At 41.1% G+C, this 20,351-nt stretch overlaps 3 protein-coding genes across 9 annotated transcripts in view; all 3 read right to left on the bottom strand.

Moving 5' to 3' along the window:
* Positions 1 to 1,871, bottom strand: part of LOC120443880 (mitogen-activated protein kinase ERK-A) — a 70,584-nt gene extending 68,713 nt beyond the window's left edge. For 6 of the 7 annotated variants that reach the window (XM_039623265.2, XM_039623267.2, XM_039623269.1 and 3 more), the window contains exons 1-2: positions 1,763 to 1,871; positions 1,434 to 1,605 (exon numbers count right to left, since the gene is read on the bottom strand). In XM_039623265.2, the coding sequence (XP_039479199.1) occupies positions 1,434 to 1,591 (158 nt within the window). In that variant the 5' untranslated portion in view covers positions 1,592 to 1,605; positions 1,763 to 1,871. Of the gene's footprint in view, positions 1 to 1,433; positions 1,623 to 1,762 lie in introns of all 7 variants that reach the window. The other variant, XM_039623266.2, reaches the window with a different exon arrangement.
* A 1,293-nt stretch (positions 1,872 to 3,164) lies between these two features.
* Positions 3,165 to 8,814, bottom strand: LOC120452009. The gene is made up of 2 exons (XM_039636050.1): positions 8,723 to 8,814; positions 3,165 to 3,986 (listed from the first exon to the last, which is right to left on the bottom strand). The coding sequence occupies exon 2, from the start codon at positions 3,966 to 3,968 to the stop codon at positions 3,252 to 3,254; it is 717 nt and encodes a 238-aa protein (XP_039491984.1). The 5' UTR covers positions 3,969 to 3,986; positions 8,723 to 8,814; the 3' UTR covers positions 3,165 to 3,251.
* A 634-nt stretch (positions 8,815 to 9,448) lies between these two features.
* On the bottom strand, positions 9,449 to 15,899 carry LOC122756500. The gene is made up of 2 exons (XM_044006320.1): positions 15,819 to 15,899; positions 9,449 to 10,021 (listed from the first exon to the last, which is right to left on the bottom strand). Exon 2 carries the CDS (start codon positions 10,001 to 10,003, stop codon positions 9,449 to 9,451), a length of 555 nt encoding a protein of 184 aa, XP_043862255.1. The 5' UTR covers positions 10,004 to 10,021; positions 15,819 to 15,899.
* Positions 15,900 to 20,351: the final 4,452 nt, after the last annotated feature.

Genomic DNA, 20,351 nt, shown 5'->3' with positions numbered 1-20,351 from the left:
AAAGGATTCGACCAACATTTCTGAATGATTTTCCGTAAAAATTGGTTTATTGATCATGTCACGTTTATCTGAAGTGATATGCTTTCCTCGTCCCATTTTAATAATTTTTTTTAAAGTACGTTTGATGTTGGAAATATAGCCATGTGCTTTTCACCAAAACAAACGTCCGACAAGTATTGAATATTTGAAAAAATCAATTTTTGTTTTCGCCTCATTATAGACCTTGCCGCTCCAAAAAAAATTATAAAAAATAAAGGTATGGACAATTCAAACATTTTTCATCATTTTCGGATTGGGCATTATGTGAAAAATCGGCATTTCGTACCATCGGTACCGCAACCATAATTTGTTTGATCGAAAATAAAATACGTTATGGTGGAAGTGCAAAGGAGAAATTTCAACACTCACATTTTTGGCGGTTTGTGGGCGTGGCAAAAAGATTTTTGGCAAATGGAGAGTAATTTACAAGGCTACCAAAAATGTGAAAAAATATCCAAACATTTTACAAAAGTGTGGGCGTGGTAGCTTTTGGCGGTTTGTGGGCGTCGGCAAGCTTAATCTCAGCATTCTAGCTTGTATAGTTCCTGAGATCGCGCCGTTCATACGGACGGACAGACAGACGGACATGGCTAGATCGACTTGGTTCTTGATCCTGAATAAAACAAAACAAATGTTTTAACATATTCTAACAAATATAAATTAATTCCAACGATATTAAATAACGTTTTGGGATTTAAAAACTAATGTTTGTAGTCTAAAACGTCGTCCATCCTTGTTTTGAGAATATCTTTTAAAAATTTTAAATTTATTTCCAAGTGCAATTTCTTAAATTCTTACTTTTGCACTTTCACCGTTTTTCTCTTAAATTTGTAGTTCAAATTCGCTTTCTTTTAATTTATGTATTTTTTGTTTGAGTATGGTGTTGTTGCTACTGATATTTATTTTTTGTTACTATGTATTTGTATTCAGCAAATAAAAAAAATTAAAAAAAACATATAATAAAATGTTCCAAATTAACTTTTTTAGCTTATTAGTAGATCACTCTAATCATAATAAGCAGCGATAATACGACGAGGCGAAGCCAATTTTAGTGAAAAATCGTTTGTGTTAAATTGCACTGAATTTTCAAAAAGCATTGATTAAAAAATACTATTTTTAAGGGACTATATAAAGGAACAAAATGGATTACATGAAACAGAAAAATAAAAACAAGAGAAGACGATTTGGAATATTTCCGTTACTCAGCTTTTATTTAAATTGAGAATCAAATAAACATAAGACCGTGCGTTTCGATAGTGATATAGGGCAAGTTCCAAAATTATGAAACAAATTATGAAAAACAAACAATATTCAAAACAATTTTTTTTTTCGATAAATTTTCTACAAAACAGATTTTTACATTTGTAGGCTGAAAATCATTAATAGGTACTTACACAACCATTCCATAAGCTCCTTCACCTATATAGGCGAGTTTAATATACCTAGGACCCACTTCAAATATTTGTCCCCTTATAACTTCAGCATTAGATTGAGGAACTTCCATAGATCCCGTACCGTTAACCACTGATCCGTTTGAATTAAATTCCTCCATCTCTAACGTTTTTTCTGAAAAAGTTGAAATACTAAATATATTATAATACAATTGGCGATTCATGTATGCGTAGGTTGTAGAAACACTCTTGCAATTGAATATTTTCAATTAACTTTATGTTATCCAAATAAACAAAAATACGCAGAACAAAAGTATTTTAATATTGTGTACCTAAAGTTTTTAAATTCAGTGATGAATAAATAAATCAACTTCTAATTCACTCTAAAGACAAACGCGTAAATAAGATTTATCAAAATCGACGGTGTGAATCATGAAAAACATGTTAAGTTAACGACAGAAGTCAGAGGAGAATTTGTTTATAATCCAATCCCACAAAGCACATCAACTTTTGGCAGAATGGTAGCAACCATTTCACGAAAAATGTACAACATTGGGTCTAATCATTAATTTTAATCATTGCGTTAGGGTGTTTTTTTTTTGGTTAAGAATCAGTATAAAAGGAAGAAACCGGTCTAAAGATATAAACAGAGTGTTCGGTTTAATAAACCTTCTAACAACATTTTTCTATGAGTTGGAGGTCATGAAAACTTTTTGACTTATTGTTATATTCCTAATTTCAACCATTTTTGCCTTCCATTATAAATAAACAAGAAATCAGGCATACGTAAAAACAAATCTGTTTGCAGCTTGTGGGCAATGAAGTAAACGTCTTTAATAACGAAAACTAGTACAAAACAAGGTAAAACGCTATAGTCGAGTTCCCTGACCTCGTTACTTAAAAACAACTACCACATTGACATTGTGAACGCGGCCCCGCTGCATAGCTTGTCAAACGGTTAAGTGGAACGATTCCACAGCAACTTGACAGAAATAGCCAGGTGTCTTAAGTTAGACAAAAAAATTCCGCGATACGACAGAACTAATCTTGAGGGCAACGATAGAATATAACGGACCCTACATTCTGTCACCCAAGAGAAACCGCTCGAGATCCTCCACACGGGTTCCGATGATCGCTGCCTAGGCATTAAAGACAGGTTGATAAAGGCCCAGCAAAACAACAACAAATGCAACCCAGCTAGGCAAAACCGTGTTTTTGAGGTAGGAGACAAGGGTTTTTTCAAAAACAATATAAGGTTAGGAAACAAACTAACTCCATTGTGCACAGAACAAAAAGTGCAGGCAGACCTGAGAACGCCTGTTCTTATTAAGGGGAGGGTGGTCCATAAGGACAACCTCAAATAAGATTCCCACTTTTAATTTGTTAATACCATATTCTTTAATAGTAAGCCAGATTTAAGTAAATACGCCGGGGTCTCATTCTACGTTTGGATGAAGAATTTAATTCGTTTATTAAAAAGATTGCTCTAACTTTGGTGGCAAGAATAATTAGGTTTTCATTTCGCAACGACGACAACGAAAAAAAAATGCGTGTGCTCGTATTGAATTTAATTTTCGACTTCATCTCTATTTAACATATGTGTTCTTAGGCCTAGCTTAACAGAGGTTGGCGAAGACGGGGCGAATTCGCAAAGAGCGAGAGAGAACTTTATTATGCTCCCGCCTTCGCCCTAAACTAACTTACACTAGACTTCAGATTTTTTTTTTCTCCTTCACAATCCAACAATAAACAACAAACAATAAACAATAACCGACAATATGAGTTCCGCCAACACCGGCCCCGTTGAACGCCTCCACGGCTTCAACAAATCGGCAGCGGCGCCAGCTTGTGGATCGCCCTCCGGAAGATGGCTCCATCACTCCTCCTAAGGTCGACGACCCTGACCTTGCCGTCCTCTCCTGCGTGCGTCGCGACGATCCTTCCCAGGAGCCACTGTTGAGGCAGCAGGTTGTCCTCTGCCACGACGACGAGTTGGCCCTCCTCGACGTTGGCCTTCTCCTTGTGCCACTTGCCCCGAACCTGAAGGCCCAGGACATATTCCCGGGACCATCGCCGCCAGAACGTTTGCCTGACTGACGAGACAAGCCGCCATCGCCGCAAGCAACTGAGACCCGCCTGGGCCGGGGTCCGGAGTGCTGGTGCTGCGATGAGCGGCCTGTCAGCAGGTGCCCGGGAGTTAGCGCCTCTCCGTCGCTTGGGTCCTGGCTGAGCGCTCCGAGGGGCCGCGAGTTCATCGTGGCCTCGATCCCGACGAGGACTGGTGCTAGCTCTTCGGCGTTGAGAAGTGCGCTGCCCACCGCTCGTAGGAATAGGTGCTTTGCAGTTTTCACACCTGCCTCCCATAGTCCGCCCATGTGCGGAGCCCGAAGGTGTGTGACCGCAAATTCGCATCCGCTTTTTGATGCGAACTCGCGAATTGCGTCCGCCTGCTCCTCGATCCGATCGCGAAGAGCCAGGATGTGGCGACTCGCTCCGACGAAGTTCGTCGCGTTGTCGCAATGCACCGTCTGCGGACATCCTCGTCGACCAATGAATCTTTGAAAAGCCAATAGAAAAGAATCAGTACTTAGATCTGAGACAATCTCTAAGTGAACCGCCTTGGACGCAAAACAAACAAATAAGGCAACGTAGGACTTATACGGGGGCCTTCCTCGAATTTTTAATGTCGTATAGACAGGGCCACAAAAATCAACGCAACATATCGCAAATGGGCGGAGAGCACGGAGTTTATCTGCGGGTAGAATTCCCATAATTTGTGTCATCAGTCGAGGGTTGCATTTGAAGCAGCGCACACATGATCGAACTGTCTGACTGCAGAGTTCCTGAGCGTTTACGGTCCAAATACGCTGTCGTAGGATGCTCACAAGTGCTCGAGGGCCGACATGAAAATTGGAATGGTGCAAATGCCGGACGTAGCTCTGCACAAACTGCGAGCGTTTCGTCAACAGCAAGGGAAACCTGGCATCATATGATATAGGAGCGTTAGCTAGTCGCCCCCCAACTCGCAACAACGAAAAGTTGCACCAAGTGCCTGTATCCTCATGGATGAATGGGTTCAATCGCTGAAGACTTGGGCCGACCTTGATACTCGTGCTTTTGTACTATTTCGATAATCTTATGAAACGCTTCATTATATTCAGTCGGTGACAGAGTTTCTTCGAAAACTATACTCTTGTCTTTGCATTTTCTTATAAAGCGGAACATATAAGCGAACACTCTAAGCAGTTTGAGGTGTGACGAAAACCCCTCGATGACATACAGCAAATCGGAAGTTTGCACAGCAGCGGGCAGCCCGACCACAGTCTTCCTAGCTTCCTGACGCAAGACTTCCTCATCCTACTCGAAATGCGCATTTTTGGGCCAGTTTTCTTCTTCGTCCTTCAGAAATGGTGGGCCAGTGAACCAGATCGACTGAACTATCTCGGCGACGTCACAACCTCTCGAAACGATATGTGCTGAGTTCTGCTTTGTGGGAACATGCCGCCATGTAGCTTCTCCTGACCATTCTTGAATCTCCGCTACCCTGTTCGAAACGAATGTCGACAACGAAGATGGATGAGATCGAATCCAGTGAAGAGTAACTTCAGAGTCCGACCAGTATACAATTCGTTCGATAGGGACTTTTAATAAGGGTTTGATTCTATGGCAGAGATCTGCGAGAAGGTGAGCGGCACATAACTCAAGCCTTGGGAGCGTTTTGGTCTTGAGCGGCGCTACTTTTAACTTTGAAGTCAACAACGATAATTTAAAACCTTTGGCAGTTTTGCTACGAATATAGACGCAAGCTCCATAAGCTCTCATGGAGGCGTCGGCAAAGGAATGTAGCTGTACCGGTGACAATGGGTCCGTATGCACGAACCGAGGAATCGATATCTCATCCTGTTGAGACAGAGTGCTTTTTAGCATATCCCAAGCTGTTTCCAAATGCATCGGAATTGACTAATCCCAATCTAACTTATTAAGCCAGAGTTCCTGCAATAGGATCTTTCCTTTAATCACAATGGGACTTAACAAGCCGAGGGGGTCAAACAGCTTCGATGTCACCGATAGTATGTTCCGTTTTGTCGCTCGGAGACCCATGACAGAAGTGTCAATTTTGAACTTGCAGGCATCTTCGCTAGGCAACCACGCTATTCGTAACGCCTTAGTTGATTCTGAATCCGAGATAGGTATCGACTTAACTGTGCTCTCAGATGCAGTGACCTCAGGTGAGTTTGAAAACCACTTTGTCAATTCAAAACCTGAGACGATGTTTTGCAGGACGCATCGAACACGACGCGCAACTTTGTTGACGTTCTCTGGGGCCTTAACACGCATTGATGGGGAATGACATAATGTGGAGTGGAAGGGATTTTGTTGTCTGTAGGCGACATATGACCTAGGGCGAGATATTCTTCCATGAATTCCAAGTACATGGTCTTCAAGTTAGGATCTCGAGACAACCTTCGCTCAAGCGACAAAAACTGCCGTTTTGCAACCTCGAAGGAGTTGCCTAATCCATTTGGATCAGATTTTAACTTCAAACCGACCTGATGGCAATACCTGAGTAGTCTTCCTATAATGGTCTTCACATAACTTGTGCGCAGGCGACAGAATTTTCTTTGGATTTGGCATTTCCTCCAGCGACCAAAATTTCTGTAGTGTGCTGTCAATCGATACTAAAGGTTCTTCACTACAACTGAAACTATTCACAACTTGTTTCGGGACTGCAGACTTGTATCTCCCCGAAACAACCCAACCAAGTAGGGTCTTTTGTAGAGTTGGATAGTCAGGACCTTGTCTAATTTGACCAACAGCTAGCAATTCGAAAAATGATTCTGCTCCTATCAACATATAGATTTTTTGTGACTTGTAGAAGTGGGTCTGCTAATGGTAGGTTCTTTGGGATCTTCCAATCACTGACGTTCACCGACTGATCAGGACGGTAACCGGAGATCGACTTTAAGATCCAGAAATCGAACGAGAACTCACTACCATTTATTCGCGACTTCACAACTGTGTGTACCTTTTTTTTGACTTGAGAATTTGACTCGCCAATACCAAGTAAGTTGATACAAGACTTCTCTCTAGGAATCTGTAAGCGGTTCGCCAGTTCTTCTCCTATAAAATTCGTTTGAGACCCAGAGTCCAGCAGAGCTCGGGCCAAAACGTATTCTCCGTTTTTCGTACGGACGCTTACGATTGACGTAGCCAAAATCACCCTGTCCAAGGACGTGGCATGCATAACATGTGACGTGGAAGGCTGATCTTGCTTAAAAGTATGAGATATGGTCTCTGGCGGGGGTGGCAACGCTAAACTGTTCTCAGGCACTGTATATCTATGAAGCAGAATATGGTGTGAGCGGTCACAAGCTCGACACTTTTTGCCTTTGCATTTCGAAACAGTATGGCCTTTTCGCAGACAATTGATACATAAGGAGGCAGACTTAAAAAACTCGAACCTTTGCATTACAGAGAGACGCCCAAACGGGCTACAATTCTGTAGCAAATGATCTGCTGCATTGCAATAGCTACAAGTTTGCTGAGGCTTGCTGTTGCAGAAGGAACACGAGAATGAGCTACGATTATGTGGCTTGCTCGACACAATTTTATCTTGCTTCGGCTTGGTCGATTCTTCAGCTGATAAATGCTGATATCGGCGATTTAACATTTTTTCAAAATCGGCCCAAAGCGGCAAAGTCTCATAATCGAGCTGTTCCTCCCATTTTTCTTTGGTCACTGGGTCGACTCTCTTCAATACCAAATATATCAACATTGCATTCGAAATTTTTGTATCATCTCCTATCGATAACAGAGAACCATAAATCGAAGAAACAGTATCGATAAGGTTTCTCAAGGAGGAAGCGGACTGATGCGATATTTTAGGCAGACTAAGCAATGCTGATATATTATTCATAGAGATGAAGCATTCGTTATCGTAAACCTTTTTTAAACTGGCTAGTTCCTTTTCGTAATTGCTCTCGGTGACTTGGTAAGCTTTAACTGTTCCTAAAGCTTCACAAGAGAGACATGAAATTAAATGGTTAAATTTTTCGATAACTGGAATGCTGGCGTCTTTATAACCAAAGTTTCGAAAAGGCTGATGAAATTTTTGAACTCCGAATAATCTCCACTGAATTTTGGCAATGCCAAATTCGGAAGTCGCGCACGAGTTGGAGCTACAGCAGCTGATCGCGAGCTTCGCTGACGCTTGCTAATTTCAAGGCAGACAACAGGGACATTATTTTTGCCTTGGTCACTATACAAAGCTCTTCCAACTCGACGCCAAATTCATCGCTACAATCTATGTCTTCTATCTGTTCTTGTAATTGATTTGCCATACTAATTGAAGCATTTAAGTTTTCTAGTCGACATTTCAATTCTTCCTCTAATAGCGGAATCGATCCCGTTTCTAGTCGCTCATTTAATTGGCGAATTGTTCTGACCCGACTTTGGAGCTTGCTTTTCAGCTCTTCCAGAAAAGATTTATTTTTGGTTTCTAGGCTCATTTTTAATTAAATATTTAAATTATTTAAATTAAATTAATTAAATTGTATTTCCGAATTAGCTAAATAAATGGCCGAAACAAATTATCTCAAATCAGACCGACAATATAATTTAATAACCTTCGAATCAATAATTAGAAATTTATTAAACCAAAAAAATAGGTTATTTTTAATTTCATAAATTATTAATTTATTGTTCGAAATGTATATTAAATATTTTTCTGATGAGAACAACGAAAACAAATTATTTAAATTGAAATTTGAGTCACGCAGTATCAATTAATAGTGGGTACGAAATGACGCAGAAAAGGGTATACCCGCAGAATACGGGGTAGAGCGTCACTTGACGGTTCGTTAATCTAAGCGCGCCAACGAAAAAGGGCCAAACAACAACAACGCAGGTAGCGGTGCAAAAGCGAAGCGAAAACGAAAAGTTCACCGCTGCAGCTGCTAGTATATAAGGCTGTCTGTGTATTAGTGCGCAAGCTTGGATTAACTTCCCAACTATTAATGCGAGTTTCAACGAACGAGAGGGGGAAGGGGGGGCGACAGTGATTGCAATAATACAGTACAAATAATAGATAAATGTTGCGTACAAATCAGTTCAATATGTATGTGTATTTATTTTATCAACCAATAAATTGAATAATTTGCATGCAATCTAGCTCTACTATATTGATACGTACATATGTGCCAAGAACTGAAAGCGAGGTGTAATATTCCAGCACAAGACAATAAACATTAAATTTGTCTATAACTCTAGCTTTCAATTTTTTGCACAAATACCTGTGATTTCCGAATGCTAATTTTAGCGGCCACGTTCCTTAAAAGTTCCCTCGGTGGTGGCGGCAATTCCGGAAGCAGGGTATTTCGCGACCGACACGGAATATGTTTAAGAAATATTTATTGTTTAAACACACTAGCGCGTCGCGGGCAACAATATTTTTATTTATTTGCACTCACAAAAAAAACAAAGAACAATTTTTTATATTGCACTTTTATTATATATTATATATGTGTCACTGTCACTTTAATTAACTGTTGCCTTTTGTTTAACTAATTATATTGTCCACTCGGGGGCGCCATGAAGAATTTAATTAGTTTATTAAAAAGATTGCTCTAACTTTGGTGGCAAGAATAATTAGGTTTTAATTTCGCAACGACGACAACGAAAAAAAAAATGCGTGTGCTCGTGTCACTGTCACTTTAATTAACTGTTGCCTTTTGTTTAACTAATTATCTTGTCCACTCGGGGGCGCCATGAAGAATTTAATTAGTTTATTAAAAAGATTGCTCTAACTTTGGTGGCAAGAGTAATTAGGTTTTAATTTCGCAACGACAACGAAAAAAAAAATGCGTGTGCTCGTATTGAATTTAATTTTCGACTTCATCTCTATTTAACATATGTGTTCTTAGGCCTAGCTTAACAGAGGTTGGCGAAGACGGGGCGAATTCGCAAAGAGCGAGAGAGAACTTTATTATGCTCCCGCCTTCGCCCTAAACTAACATACACTAGACTAGTTGGCCCTCCTCGACGTTGGCCTTCTCCTTGTGCCACTTGCCCCGAACCTGAAGGCCCAGGACATATTCCCGGGACCATCGCCGCCAGAACGTTTGCCTGACTGACGAGACAAACCGCCATCGCCGCAAGCAACTGAGACCCGCCTGGTCCGGGGTCCGAAGTGCTGGTGCTGCGATGAGCGGCCCGCCTGTCAGCAGGTGCCCGGGAGTTAGCGCCTCTCCGTCGCTTGGGTCCTGGCTGAGCGCTCCGAGGGGCCGCGAGTTCATCGTGGCCTCGATCCCGACGAGGACTGGTGCCACCTCTTCGGCGTTGAGAAGTGCGCTGCCCACCGCTCGTAGGAGTAGGTGCTTTGCAGTTTTTACACCTCCCATAGTCCGCCCATGTGCGGAGCCCGAAGGGGTGTGACCGCAAATTCGCATCCGCTTTTTGATGCGAACTCGCGAATTGCGTCCGCCTGCTCCTCGATCCGATCGCGAAGAGCCAGGATGTGGCGACTCGCTCCGACGAAGTTCGTCGCGTTGTCGCAATGCACCGTCTGCGGACATCCTTGTCGACCAATGAATCTTTGAAAAGCCAATAGAAAAGAATCAGTACTTAGATCTGAGACAATCTCTAAGTGAACCGCCTTGGACGCAAAACAAACAAATAAGGCAACGTAGGACTTATACGGGGGCCTTCCTCGAATTTTTAATGTCGTATAGACAGGGCCACAAAAATCAACGCAACATATCGCAAATGGGCGGAGAGCACGGAGTCTATCTGCGGGTAGATTTCCCATAATTTGTGTCATCAGTCGAGGCTTGCATTTGAAGCAGCGCACACATGATCGAACTGTCTGACTGCAGAGTTCCTGAGCGTTTACGGTCCAAATACGCTGTCGTAGGATGCTCACAAGTGCTCGAGGGCCGACATGAAAATTGGAATGGTGCAAATGCCGGACGTAGCTCTGCACAAACTGCGAGAGTTTTGTCAACAGCAAGGGAAACTTGGCATCATATGATATAGGAGCGTTAGCTAGTCGCCCCCCAACTCGCAACAACGAAAAGTTGCACCAAGTGCCTGTATCCTCATGGATGAATGGGTTCAATCGCTGAAGACTTGGGCCGACCTTGATACTCGTGCTTTTGTACTATTTCGATAATCTTATGAAACGCTTCATTATATTCAGTCGGTGACAGAGTTTCTTCGAAAACTATACTCTTGTCTTTGCATTTTCTTATAAAGCGGAACATATAAGCGAACACTCTAAGCAGTTTGAGGTGTGACGAAAACCCCTCGATGACATCCAGCAAATCGGAAGTTTGCACAGCAGCGGGCAGCCCGACCACAGTCTTCCTAGCTTCCTGACGCAAGACTTCCTCATCCTACTCGAAATGCGCATTTTTGGGCCAGTTTTCTTCTTCGCCCTTCAGAAATGGTGGACCAGTGAACCAGATCGACTGCCCTATCTCGTCGACGTCACAACCTCTCGAAACGATATGTGCTGGGTTCTGCTTTGTGGGAACATGCCGCCATGTAGCTTCTCCTGACCATTCTTGAATCTCCGCTACCCTGTTCGAAACGAATGTCGACAACGAAGATGGATGAGATCGAATCCAGTGAAGAGTAACTTTAGAGTCCGACCAGTATACAATTCGTTCGATAGGGACTTTTAATAAGGGTTTGATTCTATGGCAGAGATCTGCGAGAAGGTGAGCGGCACATAACTCAAGCCTTGGGAGCGTTTTGGTCTTGAGCGGCGCTACTTTTAACTTTGAAGTCAACAACGATAATTTAAAACCTTCGGCAGTTTTGCTACGAATATAGACGCAAGCTCCATAAGCTCTCATGGAGGCGTCGGCAAAGGCATGTAGCTGTACCGGTGACAATGGGTCGGTATGCACGAACCGAGGAATCGATATCTCATCCAGTTGAGATAGAGTGCTTTTTAGCATATCCCAAGCTGTTTCCAAATGCATCGGAGTTGACTAATCCCAATCTAATTTATTATGCCAGAGTTCCTGCAATAGGATCTTTCCTTTAATCACAATGGGACTTAACAAGCCGAGGGGGTCAAACAGCTTCGATGTCACCGATAGTATGTTCCGTTTTGTCGCTCGGAGACCCATGACAGAAGTGTCAATTTTGAACTTGCACGCATCTTCGCTAGGCAACCACGCTATTCCTAACGCCTTAGTTGACTCTGAATCCGAGATAGGTATCGACTTAACTGTGCTCTCAGATGCAGTGACCTCAGGTGAGTTTGAAAACCACTTTGTCAATTCAAAACCTGCTGTTTGAAGAACCTGAGACACTTCAGACTTAATTGTCTTTAGCTCCTCTACGCATGCAGCACCAGTTAACATTTCATCGACGTAAAAATCGGATCCAATCACGTCGGCAGCTCTAGGGAATGAACATTTAGAAGATTCACTCAACTTCTTTAAACACCGAATAGCCAGAAATGGGGCTGGTCCAGTACCATATGTGACGGTGTTGAGCTTGTATAATCTCAAGGATTCAGAGGGGTCTCTCCTCCACACTATGAGTTGAAACTTCCTATCCGTTTCATTAACCATTACTTGGCGATACATCTTTTTTACATCGGCAATCAGGGCATACCTGTGCAGCCGGAAGCGGAGTAGAGTGGAGTACAACTCTTCTTGAATTGTCGGCCCCACCATCAGAATGTCGTTTAAGGCCACCTGAGACGATGTTTTGCAGGACGCATCGAACAGGACGCGCAACTTTGTTGACGTACTCTGGGTCCTTAACACGCATTGATGGGGAATGACATAATGTGGAGTGGAAGGGATTTTGTTGTCTGTAGGCGACATATGACCTAGGGCGAGATATTCTTCCATGAATTCCAAGTACATGGTCTTCAAGTTAGGATCTCGAGACAACCTTCGCTCAAGCGACAAAAACCGCCGTTTTGCAACCTCGAAGGAGTTGCCTAATCCATTTGGATCAGATTTTAACTTCAAACCGACCTGATGGCAATACCTGAGTAGTCTTCCTATAATGGTCTTCACATAACTTGTGCGCAGGCGACAGAATTTTCTTTGGATTTGGCATTTCCTCCAGCGACCAAAATTTCTGTAGTGTGCTGTCAATCGATACTAAAGGTTCTTCACTACAACTGAAACTATTCACAACTTGTTTCGGGACTGCATACTTGTATCTCCCCGAAACAACCCAACCAAGTAGGGTCTTTTGTAGAGTTGGATAGTCAGGACCTTGTCTAATTTGACCAACAGCTAGCAATTCGAAAAATGATTCTGCTCCTATCAACATATCAATTTTTTGTGACTTGTAGAAGTGGGTCTGCTAATGGTAGGTTCTTCGGGATCTTCCAATCACTGACGTTCACCGACTGATCAGGATGGTAACCGGAGATCGACTTTAAGATCCAGAAATCGAACTGTGTGTACCTTTTTTTTGACTTGAGAATTTGACTCGCCAATACCAAGTAAGTTGATACAAGACTTCTCTCTAGGAATCTGTAAGCGGTTCGCCAGTTCTTCTCTTATAAAATTCGTTTGAGACCCAGAGTCCAGCAGAGCTCGGGCCAAAACGTATTCTCCGTTTTTCGTACGGACGCTTACGATTGACGTAGCCAAAATCACCCTGTCCAAGGACGTGGCATGCATAACATGTGACGTGGAAGGCTGATCTTGCTTAAAAGTATGAGATATGGTCTCTGGCGGGGGTGGCAACGCTAAACTGTTCTCAGGCACTGTATATCTATGAAGCAGAATATGGTGTGAGCGGTCACAAGCTCGACACTTTTTGCCTTTGCATTTCGAAACAGTATGGCCTTTTCGCAGACAATTGATACATAAGGAGGCAGACTTAACAAACTCGAACCTTTGCATTACAGAGAGACGCCCAAACGGGCTACAATTCTGTAGCAAATGATCTGCTGCATTGCAATAGCTACAAGTTTGCTGAGGCTTGCTGTTGGAGAAGGAACACGAGAATGAGCTACGATTATGTGGCTTGCTCGACACAATTTTATCTTGCTTCGGCTTTGTCGATTCTTCAGCTGATAAATGCTGATATCGGCGATTTAACATTTTTTCAAAATCGGCCCAAAGCGGCAAAGTCTCATAATCGAGCTGTTCCTCCCATTTTTCTTTGGTCACTGGGTCGACTCTCTTCAATACCAAATATATCAACATTGCATTCGAAATTTTTGTATCATCTCCTATCGATAACAGAGAACCATAAATCGAAGAAACAGTATCGATAAGGTTTCTCAAGGAGTAAGCGGACTGATGCGATATTTTAGGCAGACTAAACAATGTTGATATATTATTCATAAAGATGAGGCATTCGTTATCGTAAACCTTTTTTAAACTGGCTAGTGCCTTTTCGTAATTGCTCTCGGTGACTTGGTAAGCTTTAACTGTTCCTAAAGCTTCACCAGAGAGACATGAAATTAAATGGTTAAATTTTTCGATAACTGGAATGCTGGCGTCTTTATAACCAAAGTTTCGAAAAGGCTGATGAAATTTTTGAACTCCGAATAATCTCCACTGAATTTTGGCAATGCCAAATTCGGAAGTCGCGCACGAGTTGGAGCTACAGCAGCTGATCGCGAGCTTCGCTGACGCTTGCTAATTTCAAGGCAGACAACAGGGACATTATTTTTGCCTTGGTCACTATACAAAGCTCTTCCAACTCGACGCCAAATTCATCGCTACAATCTATGTCTTCTATCTGTTCTTGTAATTGATTTGCCATACTAATTGAAGCATTTAAGTTTTCTAGTCGACATTTCAATTCTTCCTCTAATAGCGGAATCGATCCCGTTTCTAGTCGCTCATTTAATTGGCGAATTGTTCTGACCCGACTTTGGAGCTTGCTTTTCAGCTCTTCCAGAAAAGATTTATTTTTGGTTTCTAGGCTCATTTTTAATTAAATATTTAAATTATTTAAATTAAATTAATTAAATTGTATTTCCGAATTAGCTAAATAAATGGCCGAAACAAATTATCTCAAATCAGACCGACAATATAATTTAATAACCTTCGAATCAATAATTAGAAATTTATTAAACCAAAAAAATAGGTTATTATACCCGTTACTCGTAGAGTAAAAGGGTATACTAGATTCGTTGAAAAGTATGTAACAGGCAGAAGGAAGCGTTTCCGACCATATAAAGTATATATATTCTTGATCAGGATCAATAGCCGAGTCGATTTGGCCATGTCCGTCTGTCCGTCCGTCTGTCCGTCTGTCCGTCTGTCCGTCCGTCTGTCCGTCTGTCTGTCCGTATGAACGTCGAGATCTCAGGAACTACAAAAGCTAGAAAGTTGAGATTAAGCATACAGACTCCAGGGACATAGACGCAGCGCAAGTTTGTCGAATCATGCTGCCACGCCCACTCTAACGCCCACAAACCGCCCAAAACTGCCACGCCAACACTTTTGAAAAATGTTTTGATATTTTTTCATTTTTGTATTGGTGTTGTAAATTTCTATCGATTTGTCAAAAAAAATTTTGCCACGCCCACTCTAACGCCCACAAACCGCCCAAAGCTGCCACGCCCACACTTTTGAAAAATGTTTTGATATTTTTTCATTTTTGTATTAGTCTTGTAAATTTCTACCGATTTGCCAAAAAACTTTCTGCCACGCCCACTATAACGCCTACAAACCGCCAAAAACTGTGTTTAAGACTCTCCTTCTCCCTTCCACTAGCTGAGTAACGGGTATCAGATAGTCGGGGAACTCGACTATAGCGTTCTCTCTTGTTTTTAATTTCATAAATTATTAATTTATTGTTCGAAATGTATATTAAATATTTTTCTGATGAGAACAACGAAAACAAATTATTTAAATTGAAATTCAAGTCACGCAGTATCAATTAATAGTGGGTACGAAATGACGCCGAAAAGTGTATACCCGCAGAATACAGGGTAGAGCGTCACTTGACGGTCCGCTAATCTAAGCGCGCCAACGAAAAAGGGCCAAACAACAACAACGCAGGTAGCGGTGCAAAAGCGAAGCGAAAACGAAAAGTTCACCGCTGCAGCTGCTAGTATATAAGGCTGTCTGTGTATTAGTGCGCAAGCTTGGATTAACTTCCCAACTATTAATGCGAGTTTCAACGAACGAGAGGGGGAAGGGGGGGCGACAGTGATTGCAATAATACAGTACAAATAATAGATAAATGTTGCGTACAAATCAGTTCAATATGTATGTGTATTTATTTTATCAACCAATAAATTGAATAATTTGCATGCAATCTAGCTCTACTATATTGATACGTACATATGTGCCAAGAACTGAAAGCGAGGTGTAATATTCCAGCACAAGACAATAAACATTAAATTTGTCTATAACTCTAGCTTTCAATTTTTTGCACAAATACCTGTGATTTCCGAATGCTAATTTTAGCGGCCACGTTCCTTAAAAGTTCCCTCGGTGGTGGCGGCAATTCCGGAAGCAGGGTATTTCGCGACCGACACGGAATATGTTTAAGAAATATTTATTGTTTAAACACACTAGCGCGTCGCGGGCAACAATATTTTTATTTATTTGCACTCACAAAAAAAACAAAGAACAATTTTTTATATTGCACTTTTATTATATATTATATATGTGTCACTGTCACTTTAATTAACTGTTGCCTTTTGTTTAACTAATTATATTGTCCACTCGGGGGCGCCATGAAGAATTTAATTAGTTTATTAAAAAGATTGCTCTAACTTTGGTGGCAAGAATAATTAGGTTTTAATTTCGCAACGACGACAACGAAAAAAAAAATGCGTGTGCTCGTGTCACTGTCACTTTAATTAACTGTTGCCTTTTGTTTAACTAATTATCTTGTCCACTCGGGGGCGCCATGAAGAATTTAATTAGTTTATTAAAAAGATTGCTCTAACTTTGGTGGCAAGAGTAATTAGGTTTTAATTTCGCAACGACAACGAAAAAAAAAATGCGTGTGCTCGTATTGAATTTAATTTTCGACTTCATCTCTATTTAACATATGTGTTCTTAGGCCTAGCTTAACAGAGGTTGGCGAAGACGGGGCGAATTCGCAAAGAGCGAGAGAGAACTTTATTATGCTCCCGCCTTCGCCCTAAACTAACTTACACTAGACCAGATTTTTTTTTCTCCTTCACAATCCAACAATAAACAACAAACAATAAACAATAACCGACAATATGAGTTTCGCCAACAGATTGCAGGTTCGCCTTCATAATGCTCATCACCCTGGCAGGGGCAAGTGCACGGATTACCGACAAATACATTCCCGTCACAGATGGAGATGTACTGGTGTTTAAACATCGTGTCTGCCTGAGGCACTAGAGCAACCGCGAACGGTATTGGTGCGGTTCTATCGCAAGATAAAAAACCCATCACTATGATATCGAGGACCCTAAAAGAGAGCGAGTTACACTACGCCACGAATGAAAGAGAATTTTTAGCCATAGTGTGGGCTTTAGGCAGGTTAAAACACTAACTATACGGCACTCGCGATATTAACATTTATACGGATCATCAGCCGCTGCGGAAACTCCTGACGCCTCAGATTTCCTAAAAATCAGAATGACTGAAGTTCAGCTAGTGGACTCAAACTCCAGGCAGATTAAAATAAACTCCGAAACTCAAAAACAGATAAACAAGCTAACCGACACCATTAACAAAATTATTAAAGCCCGAAATAACGATTTGGTTTACACCCCGCATCTGTACGAGGCACTAATAGCGAGGAATAGAATGCTGACAACAGAGATACAAAATTTAATTCTCACTGTAACATTGGCTAAGGCTAACTTAGTAAATCCCAATATCCTTGATCATGCCGATCTGAAATCACTAATTGAACATGACACCACAATAGTTAGTTTATTAGAAGCCTCTAAAATTAGGGTTATTCAGTCCGATAACATTATCTATATACTAATACTAATACTATCACATTATCACATTATCAAGTAATCCTACGACTCGACGAAGACACTTTGGCAGAATGTGAAGAAGACACCTTTTCGGTCACTGAGTGCATGGAGACCACGCACAACACCTTCTACGAGCGATCTCGACGCGAAACCTGCGCCCTCTCGCTCCCTGCGGGAAACACAGCCCAGTGCCATACTCAATCGTTATCATTAACGAGGCAACTGCCCGCGTCAGCACGGATGGCAGCCCAGAGGTGCTCGTCAAAAGAACGCATCTGGTAACCTTCGAACGATCAGCTACCATCAACGGAACAGAGTTCGTAAATTTCCGAAAATCAATAGACAAGCAGCCTGGCGTAGTAAGATCACCACTACTGAACATCGTCGGCCACGACCCGGTACTGAGCATGCCCTTGCTACACCGCAAGAACAACGAAAACTTGCGCTTTAGCCAAAGGTTCAAGGACGAGGCTGACGCTACCTGATCCCCTAAACTTTGGTTCGTGGCTGGAGTAATCCTGAACGTTGGTCTGATCTGTTCACTCATCCTTTTTTTGGCATTAAGGAGAAAGCGAGCCTCCATCGAAATACAAACAAACCATCGATAAGCTTAATATAACCGAGGACGGTCATAATCTGAGGGGGGGAGTAGATAACATCTAATAGAGCGGTCAATAAATTTGAGTCGGCAGCCACATAGTTTACGTTCATAATGCCCTAGCAACTAAGTAGCTTCATGCAAATAATGCTGACGCGCCCCAATTGAGAACATTCTCGCTGATCGAAAAGGCCAGCGATCGGCAAAGTCACGTCCTCCATCCTAACCTCCATAAGAAGTCATCACTTTCTGGCTTAACAGCCGGACACACCGAGGACTCAGTAAGAAGACATTCCCAGCGTCTTGAGTCGCAGAAAACACCCGTACTAGAGGAATAAGCTTATTTATACACGTCTGTATGTGCATATGCACTACTCCGCAACCAATTCCGGTGCTTTGCATACACATGTATGTATATGTGTGCGTCCTTGCCTTCACTTGCGTGACACTGTCACAACAACCAAAAAACAAAACGAAAAAAAAACAAAAATGGTGCTTTGCAGAATTATTTTTCATTTAGCGCATGCATGTGGATATTTGCACTTCTGTTTTTCGGGATTGCGAGTCCGAGCTTTGAACGTGGGAACGCGACGATGATGCGAGGGCTTGAGCATAGATTGTTTAAATTAGACAACGGAGTCTACCAGTGGGTGACTTATCAGGTATCTGTTGGGTACATCCAGAGTAGTGAAGGTTGTGTTTGTGTGTACATGTTGTATATGTATTAGTGTGTAGGCATGTGCTTAAGTCTTAGGGACTTATGGATATGTCACTCCCCCAATAATTGAATTTGGCCTGTCCTCAGGTCGTTAAATTTGGATATATCATAACATTGTTTTCTGGTTGAATATTTTCCATGACATTAGTTTTAAGGTGCTGATGTTTTTCTTTTTGTTTACAATATTTGACAATAATTTTCTTAGGTATATTTTTAAACTTATATGCTAAGTATAGAGTCAAACTAATTATTATGATTGTTGGTGATATAAATCGTTTGTGTAAAATCTGCTACATTACTAGAAATTAGGAATTCATCTATTTGCATGGTACAATTTTTAATTTTAATAATGTTGTTTCCTGATATTAATATTTTGTGTTTGTACAATCTTGGTTGACAACTGTTTCAGGAATATTCCATGTTAAAAGTATATTTGGTTCTATATAATTTATTGGGAAATTTCTTTGGGTTTTAATGTATTTGCATTAAGTTTGCTCTTGTTTAATATGTCCAACAATACATTTGTCGAATATTAATTTATCTGTATCTTTATGAAATACTTGGTTATTGAATACATAAAACTTATCGAATATTTGCTCGGTTAGAATATAGTTATGTTCATCTGGGTACGGAACTATTTGAAATATCTGAACTTTAGTGACCTCGCTAGGAACGTGGGATATAATCAAAATTTCGTTCGTGTCTGTCTTGAGCCAAGTTGATGTTTTTATCTTTAGCGTTTTCTCCGAATTTACGTGTTTCCAATAATCGTGTTTTAGTAATTTCGGTGTAAAGATTCCTAATCTGGTTAATTGCATACCTAACTCCATGTCTTCTATGTATTCTGTAAACTGCTGTAGGTTGAATATCAGTATCGCAATTTGTTGGTTCAGTTCTTTTTCCACCTTGAGCCTATTAATTATGTCTATACCGCTGTTGATTATGTCGATAACCATGTTTAGATCATGGGTTTTAACGGAGTCTTCTGACATGTTTTTTCCTCTAACGCCGCCCTGTCGTCTTCATCTACGTTCAAGAGACCTCTTTAGGTTCTGTTAATAATTCTTAATCCATTTATTTCCCGTTTTAATTTTTCGACTAAATATTGTCGTTTGATTCAGTTACTAGATTTTCGAACATAAGCATTGTCTTAGTTATGTTTATACTCAAATAGAAACTGGTTGGAATTTCCATCGTTCCGGTTTGGAATATAAGATATCCATTCTTTGCACTTATTGGGATTACTTCGATGTTGCTGCATTTGACCATAGTGATAAATGGTAACATGCAACTAAGCATTATTAGAAATATGTTGCGTACTTTGCGCTTCTCTGGCTGCTCTGGAATTATCGTATTTGCTCTTATTAATCTTTTTTTGTTTCTTGAAAGAAAGAGTAGATAACCAAGAGAGAGAGAGTGCGATGCACTTTGGGCATCGCAACTGCTATTAATGACTATTTCGGCTTACAATATTAAGATTATAAATTTAGTTTACTGCACAGTTTTCCACAGTTTTCCTCAAAATGTTAACTGTCTACTTGTTCAATTCTTCCTGTCTTTTTAAATGGATTGGAGATTTTACTCTTCACGAGTGGAGCCTGTCTATATTTTATATCAACTTCAAAATCATGCCTATTCTTATTAAGATATTCGATCTTATCAATTTTGTTTTGTTGTACATTA

This window comes from Drosophila santomea, chromosome 2L, assembly GCF_016746245.2.
Source record: "Drosophila santomea strain STO CAGO 1482 chromosome 2L, Prin_Dsan_1.1, whole genome shotgun sequence".
NCBI lineage: Eukaryota > Metazoa > Arthropoda > Insecta > Diptera > Drosophilidae > Drosophila > Drosophila santomea.
This window is presented reverse-complemented; position numbering and strand designations above follow the sequence as displayed.